This window comes from Microplitis mediator, chromosome 2 (genome assembly GCF_029852145.1).
Source record: "Microplitis mediator isolate UGA2020A chromosome 2, iyMicMedi2.1, whole genome shotgun sequence".
Classification (NCBI taxonomy): domain Eukaryota; kingdom Metazoa; phylum Arthropoda; class Insecta; order Hymenoptera; family Braconidae; genus Microplitis; species Microplitis mediator.
The window spans coordinates 10661406-10679791 of NC_079970.1; the positions used below are offsets into that span (position 1 = coordinate 10661406).

At 32.6% G+C, this 18386-nt stretch overlaps 1 protein-coding gene and 1 non-coding gene across 5 annotated transcripts in view; both read left to right on the forward strand.

Moving 5' to 3' along the window:
• LOC130678432 (uncharacterized) overlaps positions 1–18386 on the forward strand; it is a 64545-nt gene that overhangs the window by 1551 nt on the left and 44608 nt on the right. For all 4 annotated transcript variants that reach the window (XM_057485623.1, XM_057485624.1, XM_057485625.1 and 1 more), the window contains 2 exons: positions 33–216; positions 296–2077. In XM_057485623.1, the coding sequence (XP_057341606.1) occupies positions 100–216; positions 296–2077 (1899 nt within the window). In that variant the 5' untranslated portion in view covers positions 33–99. The remainder of the gene's footprint in view (positions 1–32; positions 217–295; positions 2078–18386) is intronic.
• Positions 11010–11125, forward strand: Trnal-caa (transfer RNA leucine (anticodon CAA)). Its single transcript has 2 exons — positions 11010–11047; positions 11081–11125. It is a non-coding gene; the product is annotated as a tRNA-Leu (tRNA).

Here is an 18386-nt window from a genome sequence, read left to right on the forward strand (position 1 = left end):
CATTTATTTAATACTTGTACTTTGAATTTTAGATAACTACGTGGAGTATTTCAAGATATTTTTTAATTTTATCAAGAATATCACAAAAAAGTTGATAGAATGGATTCTCCGCCATCATGTTCGCTCAGTACTACAGGTCCTTTAAGTGAATTGGGTAGCAGTGGACTTGGTGGATCGATATCAAGTGATTCTGTTCGAGCTCAACTTGCTATTGAGGTATCCTTATCGATTTATTATATTGAAGTATAAATCACTGATTGTAATACCATCAATTTGATTTTTAAATTATTTCCAGATGCAAGAAAGTGACATGGAAAGTAAATCTTTATCTCAAGATTCTTTCGATTACTCTGACGGGATGTGTAGTCAGAATTTTAATACTTTAAAAAAAGGACCAGGATGGGCAGACTTAGATAGCAAGCTTGAAGGAGTTGATGTAGTTGACGTAGCAATAAAACCCCCACCAGAATTTCAAGATAGTCCTTCACCTCCAGATTCAGTACGGTCTAACGTACAAATACTTTGTTACCCGCGGTTGTTAAGAAAAAAAATTTCTCGATTGATTGAAGAACTGAGTGAAAATTTAGTTCAACAAATAATTGAAGAAGCCCTTGACATTTCATGTCGTATTTCTTGGCCTGAAGGTCGATTAGCTCAAGTTACATCGACTCGAACAATTCAAACTACGAACATCACTCATATTTTCAACTCTAAACTGCGATTTTGGGCATCAGAAATGCTACCGTCGTCATCTTCACGTCAAGCAAGCACTGCCACGATTACAATAACTCCATACAATACACTCAATCGTCCAAACTCGCGGTGCTCATTAGCTTCTTCACGCCTTTCAAGTTCCCATAATTCGATAAATACTTCAGGTTTGTGCAATAAAGCTGACGATAGTAGTTTCATTACGTCAGCAATGTCCCATGATGTGTTAACGACTAGTGAGATAAGTGATATGTATAATGTGCCCTTTGATTCCGACATTTACACTGTTCCGATTGATGTTATAAAACCGTTCCACGAACTTCGAATTCCTCAACGTCCAAAGCGTCATCGTCATCATCGTAAACGAAGAAGAAATGTCTCAGCCAGCTCACAAAGTGAGTTTGAAACTCACATTCAGCAAACAAGACACTATTGTGGTAAGCCTCGTGCTGTAACACATGTTATAAAATCACAACGATTACTAGCTGATGTATGTTGTAATGATAGTAGTAATGGCAAACGTCATAGTGTGCCCGGTACTTCTGGGCGACATGGGTCTCATATTCCAAACAATAGTCATATTCATAATATCGGTGAACCGATACATATGACATTGCATGAAGTGCGTCAATATTTAGAAACTCTTTATTCGAGTTCAAGTGACTCAAGTGACCATAAAATAAAGTGTAATAAAGTATTAACCAACCAAACACCAATACACCTCAGTGTACCAAAAAATATTAATGTAAATAATAATAGATATAGTAATCCTCATACTGACTGTACGACAGATACGTCAATATCCAATAAAGGTACTAATGGGTTAATTAACAATAACAATAATCATATGAATGTGAGAAAGCATAAGAAAGGTTCATTTGTAAACGTTAAGCATAAAAAAGTTAAGGATGAAACACATAAGGACAAAGGAGATACTGACAGAGAAAAAATTAAAAAAAGCCAGCGTAATTTTTCATTGAGTCTGAAACAAACATTATGTAATATATTTAGATTCAGGCGATTGGGGTCACCGGATCATTTTGTTGAAAAAAGAAATGATATTGTACAAGGTGAAATTGTTGAAGAGGAAGAAGGTGATTCCGATCAACATGCCAATAATAACAACACAACGTTAGACGTCGATCCGTCAGCGTTAAAGATGCCGTTTTTCAAACGTGCTTTACCACCTTTACCAAAAACCAATGGACAAATAAATGTAGAACAAGGTGAAGACGCTTTAACAGTTATCCATACCAAAATCGATTCACCAACCTTAACTCATCATATTTCAACGCCAAGAGAAGAAGAGTTGCCTCCTGAAGATACCAGTATGGATTTTGCAGCTAGTATAGAGAAAGTTAAAGATGTAAGTGTTATCTTGAGTTATACTATACTTTAATATGGAATGTTTCTATTCTTTTTTATAGTAAACAGCATCGATTGTTATGTTAACATTTGAGAGTCAATTAAAGTATCTAAGATCATAAATTGTATGAGCAATCTGCAGTCACTACGTGACTGCCCAAATATCACTACTAAATTTATAAAATACTCAGAAAAAAAGGATTTATCATTATCAATTAAATACAAAAATTGTCTTGGGGCGAGAAAAGATTTTTTTGGTCAAGAAGTAATTCCGGGCACCAAGTGATTTTTTCTAGTTCTAAATAAAATTTTGTTTTCAATTCACAATGCAAAAAACTTCTTGGGATAAGTAAAAATTTTCTTTAGGCGAGTAAAGATTTTTCGTGTCAATGAACCCTTTTTTTTCTATGCACACTTTTTGGCTTTGAGCAGCTTCCTAAAACCAATAGGGAGTATAAAAATCTATCATTTTGGAATAAGTAACGCGATATAAATAATATAGCTATATATTCTGTAACATTCAGTCATATTTAGTGACAGAATAATTAAAGTATTAATTTATTTAAAGAAAATGAATACGATCGTCTTTTTTCTCGCGTAATTTAAATGTAATTCGAATGGTATAGATACATCTATTTATCTCAATAATTGGCAATTAAAAAAAGTTTAAACTATGAAAAGGCACTAATTCAAGTCAAAACTTATCTAATCATGTCAATTTCATTAACAGTAAGTGGGGGGGGGGGTTAGGGTATCAAAGGCGAAAAAAAGCATATTTTTGTGATTTTTTCGCGGCGAGATGAGTAATATAATTTTATTAAGTTTAATTACATATTGTTGTACAACTTTTAAAGTATATCAGAAAAAATTTTCAATAAAATATATTGATGAATAAGCCGGTGACTGCTCAAGGAGCTTGAAAACATCACTTTAAGTATATTTTCGAGCTTTTCAGACACATTTTTGTACATTATATTTTGATTTATCCGGAGAAAATACCATTTTATGTTATTTCTTAACTTTTCAGCGCCGAAATCTTTTGAACTAATGAATTGTTTTTGACGTTTGAGGTTGCAATCGGCGCGTTTTCTTGAATTCTCGAGCTGATAAAAATTTGAAATTGATTGGATGAGTCGCTTCAAAGATAATCGAAAAAAACCGTTTTTTACCATTTCTTTCTCCCACGATAACGCTCGAACAAATTAACCGATTGAGATGGTTGAGGTCGCATTTGACGCGGCTTATAAAGTTCTAGAGCTGATTAGGTTTTAATATATTTCATATTTTTTTTAATCTCGCATGAAAATTTGTAAGTTTTCATTGATTTAAGAACCCTCTCCAAAAATCAGCACGATAAAAAATTTTTTAGAGGTCGCTCACGAATTTCAAAAATTCTAAAAATAATGAAAATTCGATTTTTTCTTTTTTTAAAATTCATTTTTTCGTTGCGGTAGATATTTATACACCGAAAATTATCAAGTCTCTCGAAATTTCAACTCAAAATATGAATTTTGAAAGGTCGCTCAAGAATTTCGAAAATTTTTAAGTTCAACACTTTTCATGTTCCTGAGTGACCTTTCAATATTAATATTAAGACTTGATTTTGGATTCACGTCTTATTCATAATATGATGATTAAAAATTTCTAACGAGACAAAAAAAAAATTGAAAAGAGCGTAAAAATTATAATCTTGTAATTAATATACATTTGCAATTAAAATTTTAGTAGGATTAGCATATTTTAAGTAACCAATCTTTTTATCTTCCCGCTAAGAAAATTGTAGTTTTCAAAAATTTGGGAAGTTATTGTTTTCACCCCGATTTTCGAAAATCGAATTTTCATCATATGTCAACGTTTTGAGGTCCTAAGGAGCTATTCTGACTATTTTCAGAATGATGTCCGAGTGTGTGTGTGTGTGTGTGTATGCGTGTGTGTGTGTACAGATGTAAACTCTCCTTATCTTTTTAATGAATTAACCGATTGAGATGGTTCTTGCGGCAATCGAAAAAGTTTTTTGGCCATCAACTTTTCTGAAAATTTCAGATCGATCGATAAGATAGACTCTAGATATTAAAGAAATACAAAAAAAAAATCTTTTTTTTTTCGTTTTTTTTTTAATTTTTCAGAAACGGTTCAATTGATTGATTTCAAAATCCAACCAGCTCTGGAACACAATAAAGCGCGTCGATTGCTACCTTAACCATCTCAATTGGTAAAGCCGTTCGAGAGATATGGTTGGCAAAAGAAATGGAGAAAAACGGTTTTTTTTTAATTATCTTTGAAGTAACTCATCCGATCAATTCTTAAATCTAGGCAGCTCTAGAACTCAATAAAACGCGTCGATTGCTACATTAAAATTCCAAATCAGTTAATTGGTCAGTTAATCAGTTAATTGGTTGACAAGATATGGACGTTAAAAAATTAAAAAAATAACAATTTACCGCGTTTTTTCCGGATAACTCAGAATATAATTCACAAAAATCATACCAGCTCTACGTCTGTATGTTTTTTTTCGACCACAACATTTATGTTATGCTCCTTGAGCTTGAAAACAGCGGTAAGTTTTGGGGCTGGCCCGCAGGGCCAACCGATGTCCAGATTTTTTAATATTATTTTAAATCACCACCATATAATCATTACCATATTATAATTTTTCTTTCATTCAAAAATTACGTAATATAATGTTTTCGAAGAGTTATTAACACGGCAAATATTCTCGATTGGCCGATCTAAAGTTTTTTTATGTTTAAACTAATACTTGATGAAATATCGTTAAAATTTTTCCAATTTACTGGTCTCAAATTTTTTTATGTCTTCTCATAGTCGAAAAGTTATCGTTAATATTTTAGTGACTATGGAATTTCTTTCTCTAGTTGGTAGCTACTATCATTTCCCTCCAACATCGTTAAGATAGAGATTTCTTTTTAATTTATTATTATTACTTTTACTATTACTATTTATTATTATCACAATCAAAATATTACTATGAAATTTGCTAAAAACTAATACTATTAAAATAAAAAATACTTGTAAATAAAAAAGTACTATTAAAATTTCAATCAAGAATATCCATTAATTACAAGATTACAATTTTTATGCTCTTTTCAATTTTTTTTTTGTCTCGTTAGAAATTTTTAATCATTATATTATGAATAAGACGTGAATCCAAAATCAAGTCTTAATATTAATATTGAAAGGTCACTCAGGAACATGAAAAGTGTTGAACTTAAAAATTTTCGAAATTCTTGAGCGACCTTTCAAAATTCATATTTTGAGTTGAAATTTTGAGGGACTTGATAATTTTTAATTTTTTTAAATTTTAATTGTTTTCTAGTATATAGCCGTAGTAACGGCCTTTTACACTTTTTGCCTTTATATCGCAACTGCTTTACTTTTCTTTCTGCCTTTCATTGTGCAGCTGTGGCCTGACTTGTGCTTATACTGTACTGCATCATTACGGTGATGCTCTACAAGCTCCCTTGTGCAATGGAGGTGCAGTGGCTAGGAAAACCACAGAGAAAACCTAGCCAGTACAGTTTCGGTTTGGGTGAAGCTCCAGTGATCGATAAAATTCCCATTTTACCGATCACTGGATCTTTATCCCGCGCCTAACGGCCAGAGACCTTCGTTCGAACCCGAAGTGTGGCTAAATGGTCACCCAGCCAAGTAGTGGCCATGCTCGATGCTACTTAACTTCGGTGATAGCCCGAGCCACGCGCGTGCCGAACGGCTGCCTCAGCCGCTGTGAGGGACTTGATAATTTTTGGTGTATAAATATCTGCCGCAACAAGAAAATAAATTTTAAAAAAAGAAAAAATCAAATTTTCATTATTTGTGAAATTTTCTAAATTCGTGAGCAACCTCTAAAAAATTTTTAATCGTGCTGATTTTTGGAGAGGGTTCTTAAATCAATGAAAACTAACAAATTTTCAAGCGAGATCGAAAAAAAAAAATCGGTCTATAAGTTGACCCTGCGGGCCAGCCCCAAAACTTTCCGCTGTTTTCGAGCTTGTTGAGCTCGAAAACATTATTGTGAATACATTTTCGAGCTCTTCGAGCTCGCAAATACTTTTGTATGCCATTGTTTTGTAAAAAACCATTTTTTAGCATTTCTTTTTCCCACGATATCTCGCGAACGAATTAACCGATTTCGATGGTTGAGGTGGCAATCGACGTGTTTTATCAAGTTCTAAAGCTGATCAAATTTTGAAATCGATTTATCAAGTCGTTTTTGAGAAATTTCGAAAAAACCAAAAAAAAATTTTTTTTTGAATTCTTTCGTCAACGGTTTCTCTTGAACGAATGAACCGATTTTGATGGTTAAGGTGGCATTCGAGGCGGCTTATAGAGTTCTAGAGCTGATTAGATTTTGGAATCAATCCATCGAGCAAATTAAAAGTTATCCAAATAAAACATTTTCGAAAAAATTTTATTTTTGAAATATCTCTGAACGCACCCTACCGATTAAGTTCAAATTTTTACGGCTTCAAGACATTAACAAGCCGCGTCGAATGACACCTCAAAGATCAAAATCGGTTCATCCGTTCAAGAGTTATGAATATTTACATACATACATACGTACGTACGCACATACGTACGTACGTACATACGTACACTCGGACATCATCGTGAAATTAGTCAGGATAGCTTCCTAGGACCTCGAAACGTCGACATCTGATGGAAATTCGGTTTTTGCAAATCGGACCGAAACCAATAACTTCCCGAATTTGTGAAAATTTTCAATTTTCTTAGCGGGAAGTTAAAAATTAGTCGGTTTTTTTGCACCACCCTTATCGAGGTACTAAAAATGTGGAAGCTATAGCTCATTTTCTAAGAAAACTCTTTGAGAAAAGGCTTTCTAGAAAGCCGCTTCGGAAAAAAAATATGTTCTTTTTTTTAATAAGGACTTTTTTTATTTTATTTTACACTCATCTGTTTTCTTTTGTTCTCAATGTTAAATTTCATATTTATAAAATATCATGTGAAAAGTTCAGCATTTTCTTAAAAACCAGCGAACCAGCATATATGACCGAGATTAGCCGTAGTAGGGCACTAGTATATCATTGTCAGTTTTATGTAGCATTGCGAACAATTCGAATGTTGCCCCGATTAGGAAAAGGATTTAAAAAGATTCAAAACCCTCTCTTCCTGTTATGTAATAAATTATTTTATATTCCACAACAACCTTCGGAGAAGATATCTTGGTAGTCGAGCTCGCGATTCCCCTAATATCATCTCAGCCTAATATTTGATAAATTATTTTGTATTTTAGCGCTTTCCACCAAAACTTTCAGAGAACATGTCTTGGTAGTTGAGTTTCCAGTTCCTCTGACACCTCGCTGCCTGATATTTGATAAATTATATTAGATTCTAGCGTTCTTTGCCAAAACCTTCGAAGAAGATGTTTTGGTATTTGAGGTCTCAGTTCCTCCAACATACTTTCTATTTAATACACACTCAATAATTCCTGTGACCACGATAGAAGTTCGATTCTCGTCTTTAACATAGGAAATACTATAAAATGGTTTGTCCATTTAGTTAATTTCATTAGAATGTAAGTTCGTTTATTCAAATGTCCATTTTTATGATTGTCCATAAATTAATTTTTACATGAACTCATATGTTCATTTATATATAAATAGTTTTATTCAATTAACCATCGATATTTTTTTACGATTACATTAATTTCTAAAATTACATATTTTCAGTTGTAAAATAGTCCGTTGATTTATTTCATCTTTTCAAAATTATACCAAATAAACAACTTTTCTTTCAGAGGTATTTTCAAAAATAAAGTTTTTTTTTTTTTCAGTTGGCCATATGTACAGTTATACGACTGCAATCAATTCCTAATTTCACATATTACCATTTGTCTTAATGTATATTTATACTTAAATTCTTCTATTGTTTGTTATATACTATTGCTTTGATCTGAGTCAAAACTCACTTAAATCTTTATTTTTATTACTGACATTGATTTTTACCTCGATTTATTTATTTTATTGAACACAATCAAGACTAAAAATTTAAAAACCACATGTTCATTAATGATTTTCGATTCTTATATTTTCAAACTTTAACATAAAACGTAACTTGTTAGAGCTTACAAGGCTCATAAAACAACAATTGCATGTAAAAGCATTTTCGAGCTCGAAAATGTTTTCACACTAATGTTTTCGAGCTTTTTAAGCTTAAAAAGCTCGAAAACAGCGGGAAGTTTTGGAGTTGGCCCGCAGGGCCAACCGACGCCCAGATTTTTTTTTTTCAAAAACCCAATTCAAATAATGTCAGTAATTCTATAATGGATACGAATTAAAATAGTTATAACTACATTTCATATATTGATACGATGAATGAAATAATAAATATTAGATATTAGAATATTACACTATTTTCCTTGAAGATCCTTTATTCTTGCACAAATACACGAAACATTCACACAGACGTATCCCCACCACCAATTACCACTCCTTTTAAGCTTATCTTGATTTTCTTTCAAACATCTCCGAGGATCGGAAGAAAATCGCGAGTCTACTCGATTAAAAAATAGCATTGAGCTCATTACAAAGCTTAGGACAGTGGTTTTAAATTCATTAGTCTGTTTATAGGATTTCCATCGTAATCTTCTAAGATATCGAGTAGGAAATGAGTCATTGTAGTCAAAACCCCGCTCTTTAGACGATAAGTGGCCATCTTAAAAAGTTGATAATCTTTAAAGTAATCAGAATTAAGAAACCTGCTGGCGTTTGTTTTAAAACTTACACTTAGAGCTTCAATTCCATTACCATGATTATAAGGTTCTGATGATTAGTTTCCGAGTTATTGGTATTTGAAAATATTATGACGGAGGCAGCCTTTTATAGGGGCGAAGATAACGCGGCTTCTTACCACTTCCTGAAGGAGCCCAGGGACCAATATGGGAAATTGAGAGCTTGGAGAAACCTCCCAAGCACCACCCTGACCAGAGTCTCTCTATTATTTAAAATGACTAGGGTGTGGGCCCAAGGGTTTGGTCTTACGATGGTCGAGCTGATGGGGCGTGTTCAGACACGCCTCCAGGAAATGCCAACCCCTAGTCAGTCAATCGATTGTACGCGTAGATTAGGATTGTCTAAGTAGACAATAAGGAACCCCAGTGCGAGCATTATCCATCTCACATGGGCAAGACGTCGGCTTCCGGAGGACTGGTCTCTGAAATCATTGGCTTTTCTAAAATGACTAATTTCTCTTGGACAAACGGTCCCTGTACAACTTGATGACCAATTCAGGAGGTTGACCTCACGTAAAATAGACCAGTTACATCTAGCTGATCCAGGGACAACCCATGTGGAATTTTGGGTTCATGGTGACTGAGCCGATGGGGGGTTTATTTAATATATGCCTTGTCATCTAATTAGCGACGTGACAAACTCACTAGAAAATGGACATCGCTGGTCAATTGATCGTATGTACAGATAGGGACTGTCATCTAAGTAGAAAAAAAACTCTAGTGTGACTTTCCCAGTATGGGTAAGGTATCGGCTCTGTACGAAGCTGACATTGAATGTGCGGGCTCTAAAAAGCTAGCTTGGCTTCATCAACTGACTTAGCTATCCCTTAACTAAATTTTATGCCTTCTTGACATCAACAGATGATTATTAGCATAATGAAAACTCTAATCCAGAGTATTGACGCAAGTAATCTTTATTTGTGTGACCTATAGTTCGTCTTCAATTGAACTTTCACTGATAACTACCATAATGTCCTATTTATAAAATTATAAACTCGTAATATTGAAGGTTTTGGTTTTGGCTTGAAAGTTCTGGGATCGATACCGTCATTTTCGGTCAGATTGTGACCCCTAAGCGTTACGGGTGCTGGCTGCACCAGTTGAGTTCGTGGATTCTAATTTTTCAACTAAACTTTTGCTGTTCCGTGGCGTCATCTCCAGTAAAATTAATTTGACGAGGAATTTATCACAATTAGCGATTACTTAGCCTAAGCTTCTACTTTTTTGCTTTTTTGTGAAGACTAAAGTTAACTCGTGGACTTGGTTTTGAAACTATGCTGCATTTCGTTAAGTTTTAGTTGTGATTTGCGCTGTGCTGCCCTCTGGCTCATTCTAGAGTAGCTTAAGAAATGCTCAGTTGGTTTTTTTGGTGTTTATTGGTTACAACGATAAAGAAATAATATTGAACAGAAGGCGCCTAACTGTTTTACAGCGAAAAGTTGAATTTTTTTGATGATAAAATCTAGTTGTCTTTGAAAATCCATAACTTTTATGCTAATCAAGATTAAGGGATCTTGTTGCGCTCATTTTTAAGCTTAGACTTTCAGTTTCAAGTTCACTTGGATGATCATAGACTTTCGATTTGTCGTTTTCGAGATAAAACGTTCTGAACAAAACTTTTAAATCCAGCATCGAAAGAATTAGGATTTCTTGTCCTCAATCTTTGAAAATTAATTACTTCTAAACTAATTAAGATGAAGAAACCTGATTGCGCTCATTTGAAAGCTTAAATCTTAAGCTTCAATTTCACTGGCATAATGGTAAGGTTTCGATCATAAATTTCCGAAGTATTGAATTTTTAAGACAAGTAACTTTTTATAAAAAATTCAAATTTCGCTCTCTCCAAATTTCAAAATTCATAACTTCTAAAGTAATTAACACTCGAAGTTCTACTTGCGCTTAATTTGAAGCTTAGGTATTTAGCTTCAATTACAGTCGCAAACTTATAAGGTTCTGATGTATAGCTTCTGAGATATCGTGAGAGAAAAGCAAGCACATTTGTTAGTTTTTATTGAATTTTGTAGTAAAAACCGTATTTTATTCATTTCTGACTATCTCAATATTAATAACTGTATAAGTCATTAAATTTATCGTGTTTTGCTCGATAAAAAAATGATAAAAGTTGCCTACGTTCATATATGTTATCACACGTGTCCAAAAATATGTCAGGATGGCCGAGCGGTCTAAGGCGCCAGACTCAAGGTTAATACCTTGTCCGTATAACGGATCCGAGGCTTCTGGTCCTCTATGAGGGCGTGGGTTCAAATCCCACTTCTGACAAAATTTTTTTTTCCATTCAATTCAATTTTTTTTTTTAAATTAACAAAGTAAAATAGTCATAATTTTTTTTTTAATTTTGTAAATTTTTAAACTTTTGTTTATCGCAAGCTAGTTATGGAAAATAGCTTGAAGTGTTGTAAAAATTATAGCCAAAAATCTGACTATTACTGATAACATTCCTTATAGTATCAATAAGTTTAAAAGTTATTAATTTTTAAAAGTAAATTTTTAATTTTAAGAAAACAATTCGAATTTACTTTAAATAGAGTGAGCTTAAAATATCAACATCTTTTAAATTTACGAGCAAAATTATAATCATACAAGTGATAGTCTTAAGAATAAGACTATTGTGTGCTTTAATCCCTATTAGAAACAATAAGTGTTAGGTTTTTAAAATTTTAATAATAATCTAGAATCGAAAATCGGTAATTTCTTAATCATGCTCCTAGAGAAAAATCTAGTGTGAAAAACTAGAAATTTCTAGTAAAAAAATACCTCAACTACATTCCTAAGTTGGCAATACAAGTCGCTGCCTAGTAAAATCAGCTATCCGAATACAGTTGTATTGACTGCACTATAGTTGATGCAACTAAGTCAAGATAGTTCAAGAAACTCGTAACCTGGCTATCTATTTTTTGTTATTCAGACTGAATGTACTTAGCTTAGTCAAAAGTTTATAGCCTGTTACAATTACAAGCTAAATTCGTTGCGCAAACAAAATATTTTTAGTTCAGCCGATTTTTAACTTCCCGCTAAGAAAATTCACGATTTTCGAAAAATTCGGGAAGTTATTAGTTTCACCCCGATTTTCGAAAAATTCGGGAAGTTATTAGTTTCACCCCAATTTTCAAAAATCGGGTTTTCATCATATGTCGACGTTTGAAGGTGCTAGGATGCTATTTTGACATTTTTAGAGCGATGTCTGTGTGTGTGTGTGTTTGTGTGTGTAAAAAAAAAAATGAATGAATCGATTTAGATGGTTCTTGCGGCATTCAAAAGATCCCTTCTGAACTTAGATTTTCAGAAAATTTTAGATCGTTTAGTCAAATAGACTCTGGGATATTTAAGAAGTACGTAAAAAAATTTTTTTTTTCGTTTTTTTTGGATATTTTGAAAACTGTCGAATCGATCAATTCCAGAATCTAATCAGTTCTAGAACTCGATAAAAGCTTTCGATTGCCGCCAAGAACGTCTCAGTCAGATAATCTGTTCGAAAGATATTGTCGACGAAAGAAATAGTAGAAAACGGGTTTTTGCGAATATCGTCGTAATGATTGAACCAATCATTCACAAAATTTTATCAGCTCTAGAACCCAATAAAACACGCCGATTGCCACCTCAAACGTCTCAATTGGATAATCCGTTCGAGAGATATCGTCGACGAAAGAATGGGAAAAAAATAGTTTTTTTTTTCGTTTTTCGTGAATATTTCGGAAACTATCGAATCGATCACTTTCAAAATCTAATCAGCTCCAGAACTCAATAGGAGTATTCGATTGCTGCCAAAAACGTCAAAATCAGATAATCCGTTCGAAAGAAATGGTCGACGGAATAATAAATGTAAAATCTATATCTGCTTTTTTCATTGAATAACATCACAATTACTGAACAACGTCACTCAAAACTAATATGTTCTTCTTTATATAAGTCATTGGAAGTTACTGCCTAAAAATCGTCATGATCGCTCGTATCACGATATACTTACACAAGATAGATATAACGTATAACGTAAATACTTGTTTTTGAGCAAATTATTGAACATAATTGTAAATAAACATATAAAAAACGTTCGTTCATTAATTATTTTGGATTCTAAATTTTTAAACCTCAACATAAAACGTAACGCTTTTGAGCTTGAAAAGCTTATAAAAAAGAGAAACAAAGGTATTTTCGAGCTCAAAGAGCTCGAAAATGTATTTATGCTTATAGCGGGAAGTTTAGGGGCTGGCCTGCAGGGCCAATCGATGCCCAGATTTTTTTTGGCGCGGTAATGAATACTAAATAATATTAGTTGTTTCAAATATCATCTTGAATTAGAAGTTATAATTTATTATTAAAATAATTTAATTTGGTTTAAATTTCCCTTATTAAAAGAAACGATTAGAAAAAAAAATTTTTTAAATACTTTTTAATGCTTTTGAATACTTTTAAATCGCCCTTCTCATGGGCATTTAACATTGCAAATCGTTTCGAATCGTTTTTTTTAAATCAGGGTTATGAGTAGTAAATGTGGCCACGACGTGCTCTCAAGACTACTTGTATATAACTGATCTTTGCTGGAAATATTTTAGGTATCAGGAAATTTTAGTAAGTTTTAAAAGTCAAAGCAAAGAAACTAGAAAAGGATAAAAACGATACGTGAAAACTAAAAAGTCGAGTATTAAGAGTTACATAGAGTAATAAAAAAAAGGAATCCTATTACAAAAAGATCTTTGTTAAAATTTTCAGACGTTGTATGGCTAACAGATGTAGTACCTAAATATGAGTGTTATAAAATACTTTGAAAAAAATTTTAGGTTCTTAGAGTTTTTAACAAAAACGAAATGTTTAAATTTTAGTATATAATAGGTGGAAGGTTATACAAAAGATATTTAAAGTATAAATTTTAAAATCATTAACAATTTCAACATACTGTAATACTTAAATAATGTTTTTTGAGAAGCGTTTTTTTTCCGGTGTAAAATTAAATATTTTTCTAGCGTCATTTATAAGAAAATTAAAAAATTTTTGAAGTATTCCATTTTATATCAAATACTCTATTGTGGTCATAAACCGCTGGTATAAACTCTAAATTACAAAAGAATTTTAAAAAAAATTTATTATATTTTTCATTATCATTTTAAGAGGACTTGAATTCTACCAGAACAAAAAAAAATAGTTCCAATAACTATGTACAATATAACAGGGATATGCTGCTACTGTGGTCGTCCTTACAAAGGGCGCCACTGGAAGTAATAACGGCCTCCCAGAGCCGGATCTTAGATCATCAGGGTCGGTGTAAAATTGATTTGTAAGAGAAGGAAGAGGAAGGATAATTTATAATTAATTAATTTATTTCACAATTAAAAATTTTAACCTTTATTTATTTAACTTTGACAATATTTGTTTAAACCTTTATTTTATAACCCTTATAAACCTTATTACCGTGTAAACTTTATTACCTACTGTCAACTACCTTTGACTATCTTAAACAATAATTAATAAAGCCTTAACTAAGCCACTACCTTTGGCTATGACACACACACTCACACTGAGTCCCCTGGACTTATATCACACACACGCGACTTAATACTATTTTCCACGCGGTCGACAAGACCTTCTACGTGGCTAAAACCTAAAACTATTTCCCGCGCGGTCCCCTGGACCCTCTACGCGACTTTTACCTTAACAATTAATTCACGCGGTCACCTTGACCCTCTACGTGGTAAAACCTTATTTACTTATCCATAATTTTCCTAATTACACTATCCACACTCACACACTTTACAATATAAAAATTCATTACACCTATTTTCTGTCTAAAACTAATTCCCATATAATTAATTATAACACTTTAAAATCACTATCAATTAACAACTAATAATTTCTTATAAACGTTAACCTTTCTTTATCAACAATTTTTGTTAAGTCGGTTTTAGGATTTAATTTATTTAACCGCTTAACATTTTATTCACTGACTCTACATCCAATACTCGAAACTTGAACACGTTTTACTTTGCGACACATTTAACGTTCATTTTATTAATTGATTTTATTTAATTACTTAAATTAATTATAATTAATTTATCCTTATATTAGTGACTAGATATCTTTGACTAGATCTCAATTGCTTCTCCGGCGATGCTTTACACAACCTGCCTGGAAATAACAAAGCTAATTATGTTGAGTCCGGTTTTCGATTAGTTATTTACACGTTAATAAACTCGACAATACTTCGCGGACACGACGTTTAATTATATGTTTTAATTAATAAATATTATGGCTTTCCTGTCTGTGATATTTAACAGAATACCTTTTACGATTTATGTTGAATTCTTTTCCGTGACTCGTCTAGTAATAGTTGTCCTGGTCCGGTATTTGTCCTGGTCCGAGTAGTTGTCCTGGTCTGTGTCTTGTCTTGATGGTTACTTGGTCCTCCCAGCTCTATCTTCCCGGTTCTAACTTTGGGCGTCTGGATGTTTGCCCGATCCTACTGACTCTGTCCTGAACGTCTGTTTAGTCTGGTCGTTCCGGTCACTACTGTCCTTTTTCGCTGCTGTCTTGTAGTTTTATTAATTCCGCTCGATTATTTTCGGCAATGATCGGAAAACTCCTCCCTTAATTAATTATGATTAGGCCTAGCGTGAGAGTATTTTCAATTAGCGCGCCCGGCGACAAGTCGAAAAACTTAATCGAACGCTCGTTTGGGGTTGCCGGTAGGGTAGGTGACCATCAGTGATAAATCACGATTTTGGTCAATAAAATGACCCACTTTACCCCGTTACAAAATTAACTAAATAGATTACGTAATCTAACTATACTTGTATAGCTGTATTTACTATGAGAGATCAGTAGTAAAGACTGAGAAACTTTTTATTACTTGCACAACATAAGTATAGCAACAATGAGAGAAACTATAGAGTTACTAGTACTAGTATCAGAGCTAGTTGCCACAAAAAAATTTTTGTAGTCTATATTACTTGTAAATAGTTCTAACAACTACCTGAACCAAGTCCTAAGTATCAAACTGACTCGTTGTCCTCAAACTAGTTGATTTTACTAAATTTTTTTCTCTGAGTGTGGTAAACAATTCATGTCTCAGGAACTATCGATCCTAAATCAACGTTCTTTTCACAAGTTGTAGCTGCAAGACCTCCCCTCAAAATGAGCCCAACCCCATTTCTTAACTTCAATTAGTTTCCAAGTTATGAATTTCTTAAGCTTAGAAACAAGAAATCAATTATTAGCAAAACTTAATTTGTTTCCCAAAATCAGTCTGTCTATAGAGATCAATATCTCGAAAATTATTGATCCTAGATCGATCTTTTTCCAACAAAATTTGCAGATACTATTCCTTCCGTTAAACTATGACTAACCTCATCCCTTAATTATAATTTTCTAAGTTATGAACTTTTAAATTTGAAAAAAAAAAATTTTTGCCAGAACTTACTATTTTTCTTTAGTTCAGCCGATCATTGTATAGCAATCTACTGATCCTACATCAATTTGTTCAAAACAAAAAACATAGCTAAAAGTCCACTCTTTAAAATCAGGTCAATCCGAATTCTTAATTTCAATAAATTTTCAAGTTATGAATTATACGCCTCGGACGCGATAGTGAGAGAGGTTGTGCTCTATAATCGACTCGTCGTGAAAACCAGATTTACCTACCTTTAATCATTTCTATTGATTTCCCTGATTAAGAAATCTAATTAGAAATGATTTGGGAAATCTAAATTATTTCATATTGTATCAAATCATAAAATTATTTCTTAATTCATTTCAATTCAAAAAGATTTGAGAGTTTCAATTATTTCCAATAATTTTAAATCAGTCGACGAACCGGAAATTGCGATATTATTTCTTAATTCAATTCAATTTAAAATGATTTGAGAGTTTGAATTATTTTAAATAATTTCAAATCATAAAATAATATTTCCTTATTTTTCAATTCCATACGATTTAAAATGATTCGTTCTGAAATTTTTGTTCGAAAACAAAATAATTTAGTCAATTTGGAATGATTTAAAATAATTAAGAGGTACGTAACCTCAAATCATTCCAAATTAGATTTCTTAATCAGGGTTTATAAATTACCTCTATGGAAAAAAGTACACCAATGTCAAGAGGAAATTCTAAAGAATAGTTTGGATTTAATTAAAAATTTTATTTAGCTAAACTATAATAAGAAAAAATCTGTCGATCGGTTGACCCTGCGGGCCAGCCCCAAAACTTCCCGCTCTTTGAGCTCGAAAACATTGTTGTGAATACATTTTCATTTACAAAACCGTTTTTTAGCATTTCTTTCTCCCGCGATATCTCACGAACAAATTGTCCGATTTTGATGGTTGAGGCGGCAATTGACGTGTTTTATTGTGTTCTAGAGATGATCAAATTTTGAAACTGTTCGGTTGATTCGTTTCAAAGATATTCGCAAAAAACCATTTTTTATCATTTCTTTCTCCCACGATAACTCTCGAACGAATTATCCGATTGAGATTGCTAAGGCGGCAATCGACGCGTTTTATTAAGTTCTAGAGCTGATTAGATTTTGAAGTCGATCGATCAAGTCGTTTCTGAGAAATCAATAAAAAACTAAAAAAAAAAAAAATTTTCTTTTCCGTAGTTCGCCAATATTTTCGAGTCTACTCATCGCTACTCTGGAAATATCGATTCAAAAAATAATGTTGCCAGGTAATTTTACAGCTTGACGTACCCCTCAAAACCCTGGAAATTTTCAGAGTGATCCATTGAAGCGTTTGACCGGGCCGATTGCTCAAAGTTTTACAAAACAATTAAAGGAACAAGCTTTGTTCCTTAATTTGTGTACTGATTACCAAAATGAAAAAATCAATTTTTTTCGGATTTTCTTTCATTTTTGCCTTAGTTATTCAGTAAATGTAAGGTAAAGAGAAAAAAAAAAATTTTCCGAAAAACGCGATCAAACAAGAATTGTTTCACTTTTTTTTTTTTACGTTTTTTTCGGTTTTTTTTTTTTTTTTTTTTTTCGTTTTTCAGAAATTTTTTTTATTTTCTTTTTACCTTACATTTACTGAATACCTACCGCAAAAAATGAAAGAAAATCCGAAAAAAATTGATTTTTTCATTTTGGTAATGATTACACAATTTAAGGAACCAAACTTGTTCTTTTAATTGTTTTGCAAAACTTTGAGCAATCGGACCGGACAAACGGTTCAATGGATCAATCTGAAAATTTCCAGGGTGTTTGGGGGTACATTAAGCTGTAAAATTACCTGGCAACATTATTTTTTTCATCAATATTTCCAGAGTAGCGATGAGTTGACTAAAAAACCAGAAAATGGCCATTTTTCAAGGGTTTTTCAAATGGATATCAAGGATGAAAAAAAATTTTTTTTTTGAAAAAATCGAAAATGGACCTTGTAAGGAATTTATTTAAGTTTCTTAAGCTGCCCTTTTAATTACTGTGCGACCATTATTTGCTGAGATATCAATAATTGAAGACAAAAGGATCCTTTTTCATTTGAAGGCTGATATCTCAGCAGCAAATTGTCGTACAGAGAAACAAAAAAAAGCAAATTGT